The sequence below is a fragment of the Lipophrys pholis genome (assembly GCF_963383615.2).
Source record: "Lipophrys pholis genome assembly, chromosome: 18".
Lineage (NCBI taxonomy): Eukaryota > Metazoa > Chordata > Actinopteri > Blenniiformes > Blenniidae > Lipophrys > Lipophrys pholis.
The window spans coordinates 26,346,967-26,356,304 of record NC_137646.1 but is presented as its reverse complement, the minus strand read 5'-3'; the positions used below and the strand labels follow the sequence as shown (position 1 = coordinate 26,356,304).

At 52.2% G+C, this 9,338-nt stretch overlaps 1 protein-coding gene and 1 long non-coding RNA gene across 4 annotated transcripts in view; both read left to right on the top strand.

Annotated features, from left to right (window-relative positions):
• Positions 1 to 1,002, top strand: part of LOC308123611 — a 2,133-nt gene extending 1,131 nt beyond the window's left edge. The window contains exons 3-6 of one of the 3 annotated variants that reach the window (XR_013936233.1): positions 1 to 61; positions 267 to 443; positions 650 to 717; positions 922 to 1,002. The exon at positions 1 to 61 is cut by the window's left edge and continues 7 nt beyond it. This is a non-coding gene — a long non-coding RNA (uncharacterized lncRNA). Of the gene's footprint in view, positions 62 to 266; positions 444 to 649; positions 718 to 793 lie in introns of all 3 variants that reach the window. The other 2 variants (XR_013936231.1, XR_013936232.1) reach the window with 2 other exon arrangements.
• A 705-nt stretch (positions 1,003 to 1,707) lies between these two features.
• rnf175 (ring finger protein 175) lies at positions 1,708 to 8,351 on the top strand. The gene is made up of 9 exons (XM_080486164.1): positions 1,708 to 1,812; positions 2,107 to 2,141; positions 3,130 to 3,271; positions 4,238 to 4,392; positions 5,223 to 5,330; positions 5,405 to 5,525; positions 5,926 to 6,059; positions 6,134 to 6,235; positions 7,125 to 8,351. The coding sequence occupies exons 1-9, from the start codon at positions 1,792 to 1,794 to the stop codon at positions 7,243 to 7,245; spliced, it is 939 nt and encodes a 312-aa protein (XP_080342290.1). The 5' UTR covers positions 1,708 to 1,791; the 3' UTR covers positions 7,246 to 8,351.
• Positions 8,352 to 9,338: the final 987 nt, after the last annotated feature.

Here is a 9,338-nt window from a genome sequence, read left to right as displayed (position 1 = left end):
CGTCGTGTCGAACCGGCGAGTCCGTTGGGTCGTGGAGATGTCGACTTAAACAATGAAGCCGGTAAGTGTCAGTTTGTCCTTTCCGTCCTGGAGACGTACTCTGCTCGCTGTGATGACGCTTTTCCTGCCATTCGTAGTTTCCTCCAGAGGTCTCACGACCGAAGACGGTCCAAACCTTCCTTGGATGTCTGAGCGAACCACCAGAGTTCGTCCAACAATGCGATTCATTCCTTCCTGATCTAATGGATCCTTGTTCTTGTTTCCAGGCGACGGCGTCGTGTCGAACCGGCGAGTCCGTTGGGTCGTGGAGAACCGGCAGGTCCATTGAGTCGTGTTGAACCGGGGAGTCCGTTGGGTCGTGGAGAACCGGCAGGTCCATTGAGTCGTGTTGAACCGGGGAGTCTGTTGGGTCATCAAGATGACTATCCAAAACAATGAAGCCGGTAAGTTTCTCAGTTTGTCCTTTCCGTCCTGGAGACGTACTCTGCTCGCTGTGATGACGCTCTTCCTGCCATTCGTAGTTTCCTCCAGAGGTCTCACGACCGAAGACGGTCCAAACCTTCCTTGGATGTCTGAGCGAACACCAGAGTTCATCCAGTGACGCGTTTCATCCATTCCTGATCTAATGTGTCCTCGTCCTTGTTTCCAGGCGACGGCGTCGTGTCGAACCGGCGAGTCCGTTGGGTCGTGGAGATGTCGACTTAAACAATGAAGCCGGTAAGTGTCAGTTTGTCCTTTCCATCCTGGAGACGTACTCTGCTCGCTGTGATGACGCTCTTCCTGCCATTCGTAGTTTCCTCCAGAGGTCTCACGACCGAAGACGGTCCAAACCTTCCTTGGATGTCTGAGCGAACCACCAGAGTAGCTCTGAGTTTGTCCCGGAGTTTCCGTCCTGTTAACTCGTCTCTCGTCTTTCAACAGATCAAGAGTCTTCAGAAGACGGGATGAAACGTCTTCAGTCAAGCTTCTTGTCCTTTTCAATAAACTTTCATTTCAAACTGAGGTGGACTCTGTCTTCTGATTTAGCTCCATATTATGTACATTTATTGTGAAAGTTCAGTTTCTATAAAGTCGTAATTACTGTACTTTATATAGTTTTGAATTTTATTTCATTCCAAAGTAAAATAATAAACGGTTTTAGTAGTAAAACTTGCAGTTCAACAGGTTTTGTTATGAAAAGGAGAAGAGCTGATCTCCCTCCTGGTTACCTTGGTTACCGTCACTGTTCTACGTTCTACACATTTACACGTTTTGAAGTGTTAAAGTGCAGTACTTCTAATACAATAAACCAGTTTTCATGTTTGCTGGAATCTAATACCCGATTTGTTTTATAAAGTGATTCACTGAGACACTTTCTATTTCAAATTAAATCAGTATAGTTTCTTTTTAATGGTGTAAATATACTCATTGTGATACTATATATACTAATACTGCTGTAGATATCTGAACTACTGCAGTTCTTCACAGATGACTTCCACCAGGAGACAAAACATGTTTTATGAAACAGAGAAAAGTTACACATAAAACTTGGATTGAAAGTCGATCTCAGTTACAATCGATGTTTTATTACATTTTTTGATTTGATGCAGTTTTTCTAGAAGTAATTCCGATGGTTCCCCCCCCCCCCCTTACCTACCCGAGCCCCGGTCCCGGTATTCTGTGTTCGCGGCCCTGTCCCCCGTTTGACCCTCCCGGGCTTCCGTACACGCGGAGCTAACGGGGCTAGCCGCTGCTTGCCGCTGCTTCCCGGCTCCTCTGCGCCTGAACAGGAGGCTCCAGCCCGGGCTGAGGATGGCGGGTGTTCATCCGCAGGTGAGCGGAGAGATTAACGCTGCAGCTGCGGGGGAAAGTTCACATTCGATGTTAAAAAAAACAAAAAAAAAACGTAGAAATCTGCGCGTTTTAGCATCGAGGCTAGCAGCTGTCAGCCACTTTAATAAATAAACACGATGTCTGACTTTAGTGATTAAAACCTTCATTTATTCTGCTCGTTATGGACCAATCCAGATGTTTTATAAAGAAAAGCGGCCGCTCGGGGTTTTTACCGGCTGCTTCCAGCTGTTTAACCTACTTTTAAAGAACCACGGTGCTATTTGTGTCTTCCAGGAGGAGCTGAGGGTGAACCAGAGGGAGAGCTGGAGGTGAGGACACACACTCTTTATTACACTAACACACACACACACCTGGAGCTGGAGGTGAGGACACACACTCTTTATTACACTAACACACACACACACACCTGGAGCTGGAGGTGAGGACACACACTCTTTATTACACTAACACACACACACACACCTGGAGCTGGAGGTGAGGACACACACTCTTTATTACACTAACACACACACACACCTGGAGCTGAGGGTGAGGACACACACTCTTTATTACACTAACACACACACACACCTGGAGCTGGAGGGGGGGGACACACACTCTTTATTACACTAACACACACACACACCTGGAGCTGGAGGGGGGGGACACACACTCTTTATTACACTAACACACACACACACCTGGAGCTGGAGGTGAGGACACACACTCTTTATTACACTAACACACACACACACACCTGGAGCTGGAGGTGAGGACACACACTCTTTATTACACTAACACACACACACACCTGGAGCTGGAGGTGAGGACACACACTCTTTATTACACTAACACACACACACACCTGGAGCTGAGGGTGAGGACACACACTCTTTATTACACTAACACACACCTGGAGCTGAGGGTGAGGACACACACTCTTTATTACACTAACACACACACACACACCTGGAGCTGGAGGGGGGGACACACACTCTTTATTACACTAACACACACACACACACCTGGAGCTGGAGGGGGGGACACACACTCTTTATTACACTCTAACACACACACACACACACACACACACCTGGAGGTGGAGGTGAGGACACACACTCTTTATTACACTCTAACACACACACACACACACACACACACACACCTGGAGCTGGAGGTGAGGACACACACACACACACACACACACACACACACACACACACACACACACACACACACACACACACACACACACACACACACACACAGCTGATCCGTGATGTGGTGGGTGTGTGGTGACCTGCTCTCCGTCTGCAGGGTTCAACACGAGCGCCTGCACGTGAAGCACCGCGGCCACGAGGCCATGCACGCCGAGATGGTGCTGATCCTCATCGCCACGCTGGTGGTGGCGCAGATCGTCCTGGTGCAGTGGAAGCAGAGGCACCACCGCTCCTACAATGTGAGTGCTCGCCAGCCGGGACGCTCTGCGGCGGCCGCCGGGGGTCCCGAGGCAGGGTCGCTGGTTTGATTCCCCGTGTTGCTGGAGCCGCGAAGTAGTTGGCTGCTATAGTGTGGTGGCGAGCTACGAGCTAGCTGTGTGGAGCGTCGTGGACGGAACCAAAGACTGAATCTCCTCGCTCTCGTGTTCCCTCTCGAATTCAACGGGCCAATCACAGCCCTCGTGGTAGAACGGGCCAATCACAGCCCTCGTGGTAGAACGGGCCAATCACAGCCCTCGTGGTAGAACAGACTAATCACAGCCATCGTGGTAGAACGGGCCAATCACAGCCCTCGTGGTAGAAAGAGCCAATCACAGCCCTCGTGGTAGAACGGGCCAATCACAGCCCTCGTGGTAGAACGGACCAATCACAGCCCTCGTGGTAGAACGGACCAATCACAGCCCTCGTGGTAGAACAGACCAATCACAGCCTTCGTGGTAGAACAGACCAATCACAGCCCTCGTGGTAGAACGGGCGAATCACAGCCGTCGTGGTAGAACGGGCCAATCACAGCCGTCGTGGTAGAACAGGCCAATCACAGCCCTCGTGGTAGAAAGGGCCAATCACAGCCCTCGTGGTAGAAAGGGCCAATCACAGCCCTCGTGGTGAAATGCATAGTTAGAAAAGATTGGCGGTGACGTAGCGTCGACGTAGCGGCTGTACGGAAGCGGTTGACGCTACACCTAACCTTTGCGTATCGTCTGCGTACGGAGTATAAATGACGCTTCCCGCTTGTAACTTGCTACGTACAGTTCGGAGTGGAACATAGAAGTTCTACCGAATGTTTTTTAGAACGTCTTTGTCTCGGTGTGTTCAGGCGGAGCGATCAGGTTTCATTTCTGCCTCTGTTGCTCTGGCTGGTTTACTCCCGAGCTCAACGCTGCCCCCTCAGGGCGCCAGTGGTAAACCTCCCGTCTCGTCCTCAGCTGGTGACCCTGGTCCAGATGTGGGTGGTTCCTCTCTACTTCACCATCAAACTGTACTGGTGGAGGTTCCTGTCCATGTGGGGCATGTTCTCCGTCATCACCAGCTATGTTATCTTCAGAGCAACGCGCAAGCCGCTGTCCTGTCGCACGCCCAGGTAACGGGGCCCCGCCCCCTCCGCCGCCGCCGCAATCCACTGAGTTTAACGCCTGAAGACGCTTCAGGACCTCAGCACACGACAAGAAAGAAGAGGTAGTGAGGATGAAGATGTAGAAAGGAAGTAGTAAGGATGAGGAAGTGAGGAAGAAGTAGAGAGGAAGTAGTGAGGAAGAAGTACAGATGAGGAAGTGAGGAAGAAGTAGGAAGTAGTGAGGAGGAAGTAGTGAGGAAGAAGTGAAAAAGAAGAAGAGGAGGAAGTCTTGAGGAAGAAGTAGGAAGTAGTGATGAGGAAGTAGTGAGGAAGTAGAGAGGAGTAAGTGGGAAAGAAGTATAGGAGGAAGTACAGGTGAGGAAGAAGTAGGAAGTAGTTCGGAGGAAGTTGAGAGGAAGAAGTGAAAAAGAAGAAGAGGAGGAAGTATTGGGAAAGAAGTAGAGGAGGAAGTAGTAGGAAGTAGTGATGAGGAAGTAGAGAGGAAGTAGTGAGGAGGAAGTAGAGAGGAAGTAGTGAGGAAGTAGTGAGGAGGAAGAAGTAGGAAGTAGTGATGAGGAAGTAGAGAGGAAGAAGTGAGAAAGAAGAAGAGGAGGAAGTAGTGAGGAAGTAGAGGAAGACTCATTGATATTTGGTCTGAAGACTAGAAATGGTGGCACTTCCTCTTTCAGTCTGGACCAATCAATGAGCCGGTTTCTACTTCCTCATGCTTCACTTCCTGTCTGGCCGGAGACGGTTTCAGGCGATAGCGCCCCCAAACCAGCAGCTGTTGTAACTGCGTGACGTCGCCCAGGCGGTTTGATCTGCTCTCCAACGTTTCCGTTTCCCCCGACGTCCAGGATGGTCTACAAGTGGTTCCTGCTCATCTACAAGCTGAGCTACGCCGTGGGCGTCCTGGGCTACCTCGCCATCATGTTCACCATGTTCGGCTTCAACGTCTTCTTCAGGTGAGCCGCCGTGTCCGACATGTCCCTGGGTTCCATTACGAGATCTTTGCTGGAACCGTTTGGTCCGTGTGCAGGATCAAGGCGGAGGACTCCATGGACGTGGGCGTGATCATGCTGTTCTACGGACTTTACTACGGCGTCATGGGCAGAGACTTCGCCGAGTTCTGCTCCGACTACATGGCCTCCACCATCGGGGTGAGTCCAGCTCCAAGACCGCCGCCAACGCCACTTGGTTTGTGGAACCGCTAGCATGTTAGCGTTGGCTCACGTCCATGCTAACTTGGTAGCATGTTAGCCGATGTCGATGCTAACCTGGTAGCATGTTAGCTGTTGGCTCATATCGAAGCTAACTAGCCTGTCAGGTCGCTACATCACTGAGTGAACCACTGAGCAGGGAGCGTCTCCATGGCAACAGACGCTGATCTCCTTTGATCTCCTTCATGAGGAGCCTTTCATCCACTTTGTATGAAGTGTTCTGGTCGTAGAGGCTGCAGAGCGCTGAGCTATCAGGTGTGGCGTTGGCGGTATGGCGGTATTATGACAGTCCTACTAGTCGTATGGAACGCTCTGCCTCACGGAGAGTATTTGTTTCCAGTACTACAGCAGAGGAGGAATCCCCAGCAGGAGTCTGAGCAGCGACATCTGTGCAGTGTGCGGCCAGCGCATCCTGGTGGAGGTGGAGGAGGAGGGCTTGATCGAGGACACCTACCAGCTCTCCTGCGGCCACTTGTATCCTCCCCACGCTGCCCCTCGCCCTCCACGCCACCGCCCCGTTTCCCCTCCCGCCTTAACTCTCCCTCCAGGTTCCACGAGTTCTGCATCCGCGGCTGGTGCATCGTGGGTAAGAAGCAGACGTGTCCGTACTGCAACGAGAAGGTGGACCTGAAGCGGATGATGAACAACCCGTATCCTTTGCTTCTTTCTATTTTACAAAACGTTTCCTTTTGGATTCGCCCGTTTGCCGTTTAACTCGCCATTGTTATCCTGGGTGTGTCGGACCGCTGGAGTCCAGCCATGATGACCTCTGAACTTTAAAGCTTTTCTTTGTTGTGGCGCCGAGTGTACGAGGACAAAATGTTTATATTCTCACTAAACCAAACAATTAAGTCCAATTTTAATGATGAAAAATACAATGGAATGTCAAAAGAACTGTTGTTTTCACCCCATGACAGCATGGCTTTAGTTGGGGTTACCGATACCAGAATCGGGTATCGCAACGATACCGATATCTGTTATCAGTTCGACACCAGTATTGGGTATCGGTCGATACCACACAGAGTACTCGTTCTCGGGAAAAGATCCCAAAAAATCCAAGAACTGTTGCATTCCGAGTGTTTTTCCTCCCTGACAGCGTAGCTTTGAGGCTAATGCTAGTTTACTAGCTTTCATGGTAGCATCTCCAATATCGGCTTGTGTCTCAGTGTTGCGTTTGGTCGCTTCTCTTATTGGTATTGGTATCCAATATACATATATACTGACACCAGTATCAGGTATCGGGTCCGACACCGGTATTGGTATCGGTATCCGTACCGGGGCTTTGACGACTCTAAATTATCAGCTTTTGTCCAAAAGAACCGGCTCAGTGCTTCACCATCGTTGTGTTTCCGGAGTTTGGTGAAAAAAATGGTGAAACGCAACGTAATTGAGCTTATTAGCTACGTTAGCGTTGCTACGTTAGCGTTGCTACATTAGCATTGCTACGTTAGCGTTGCTACGTTAGCGCCGGTAGCACAGAGGTTATGCTTCCCAGGTGGTTGTGTTAAAAACGTTAAAGTCCTTCATGCTTCCCTCCAGCTGGGAGAAGACGCACGTCCTCTACGGCCAGCTGCTGGACTGGCTCCGATATCTGGTCGCCTGGCAACCCATCATCATCGGCATCGTCCACGGGATCAACTTCTCCCTGGGCCTCGAGTAGCGCCGCCGCCGGGCGACGGGCGACTGGCCGCCGCCGGGCGATCTGAGCAGCTGACGGACGCATTGGAGATGCTGCCGCGGTTTTCAGCGTGTGTCTCAGCATGTCGGGGGAGGGGATCGCAATACTGCCGCCAACTGGAGCTAAACGCACACCGTCAGTATTCCGCCGGGAAACTGAGTTTTTTCTTGTTTTTGTAGCTCGAGCTAACGGTTAAGGCCCCGTTTGCCCGAAAACGTTTTGGAATGTTGGGAGCTCTCCATTACGTCAAGAGCTCGTTGTTCTCTGCTGAATGTGTGTGTGTGTGTGTGTGTGTGTGTGTGTGTGTGTGTGTGTGTGTGTGTGTGTGTGTGTGTGTGTGTGTGTGTGTGTGTGTGTGTGTGTGTGTGTGTGTGTGTGTGTGTGTGTGTGTGTGTGTGGTTTTATTACAAAAACAAACAACAGCGCCCACGAGTGGCCCGACATGAAAACTACATCGCTTTCAGTGTTCCCGCCTTTTTCTTGGAAACCGACGTTGTTTTCAGAACGTTGTGGTGTCACAGCAGAACGTCCTCAAAGTGCCACCGAGTCCGTTTGAGTCGTTCTCGCCGCTCTGCTGGTCTTCATGAGCGTAGAGTCGTCAGCTCGCCGTGCCACACTCCCTGTGTTTACATTTCATGCACCTTTATACTTTGACTTGATTTATAAGAGGTTGACGCCACACGGACGCCACACGGACGCCACACGGACGCCACACGGATGCTACACGGACGCTACACGGACGCCACACGGACGCCACACGGACGCCACACGGACGCCACACGGATGCTACACGGACGCCACACGGACGCCACACGGACGCCACACGGATGCTACACGGACGCTACATGGACAGACGCCACACGGACGCCACACGGACGCTACACGGACGCTACATGGACGGACGCCACACGGACGCCACACGGACGACACACAGACGCTACATGGACGACACACGGACGCTACACGGACGCTACACGGACGCATTTTGCCGCCGCGGCGTCCAGCAACTGGAGGAGTTTCCGGTTTTAGACAAAAGTGCTGCTACAACTTTGTATTTAATAAATATTTATAAAAGTGATGTGTGACGTGACGTGACGTGATTGAAGCTTTAAGGACGCGTTGCCGCGGCGACGGCGGCTCCTGAACTCCTCTTTCCTCCAGCTGATGTTTTCCAAACAACGTTTGTACGTTTTCTCATGGGGTCGTTTTTGAGGTTTTGTAGTTTTTACTGGGCGACATCAGGAGTTTTTGGAGTTCTGGTTTTAATTCACTTCAGTTTTATTTCTAAAAACACAAACAGTCACGTCAAGGTACGTTTACAGAGAAACACCAACAATCCTACAGGAGCAGGGAAAGAACAACTGCAGAACCAGGTCCAGAGGGGACCAGACCCTGGTTCTGGTAGGGGGTAGGGGTTCAGACCCTGGTTCTGGTAGGGGGTAGGGGTCCAGACCCTGGTTCTGGTAGAGGATAGGGATCCAGACCCTGGTTCTGGTAGAGGGTAGGGGTCCAGACCCTGGTTCTGGTAGGGGGTAGGGTCCGTTCGGCCTCCAGACCGGTAATCAACGCTCGCCCTGCTGCCGTCACTTCCTGTGGCCACACCAGATCTTTCTGGCGCGGTGCAGGTAGAGAACCGGCGCCACGGCGCTGCTCGGCAGACTCAACCAGCCCAACGCGGCGTGAAGCGAACGGCTGACGTCGCACCGCAGCAGCTGGAAGTTCACCAGAACGATCGACACCACACATCCCACAAGCCACACCCACAGCAGGGTGGAGATGGACGCGATGGCGATGGCGGGCCTCTGCTTGGACTGGGCGTGCCCGCCTGCCGTCCCGGGCGCCGGTCGGACCAGGACAAGGACGACGGACAGGCTGCAGGAGGAGATGACCGACACGGAGAAGCACAGGAAGCAGACCAGAAGGACTCTGGACAGTCTGGGCGGCAGCGCCGCCGACGCGCCCGCCAGCCCCAGGCTCAGCAGCCAGACGGCGGCGGTGAGCACGTTCCTCGCCCTGACCCCGCGGGCGCCCCGCAGCCCCCGGTAGGTGACGGGGTGGACCACGGCCAGGTGCCA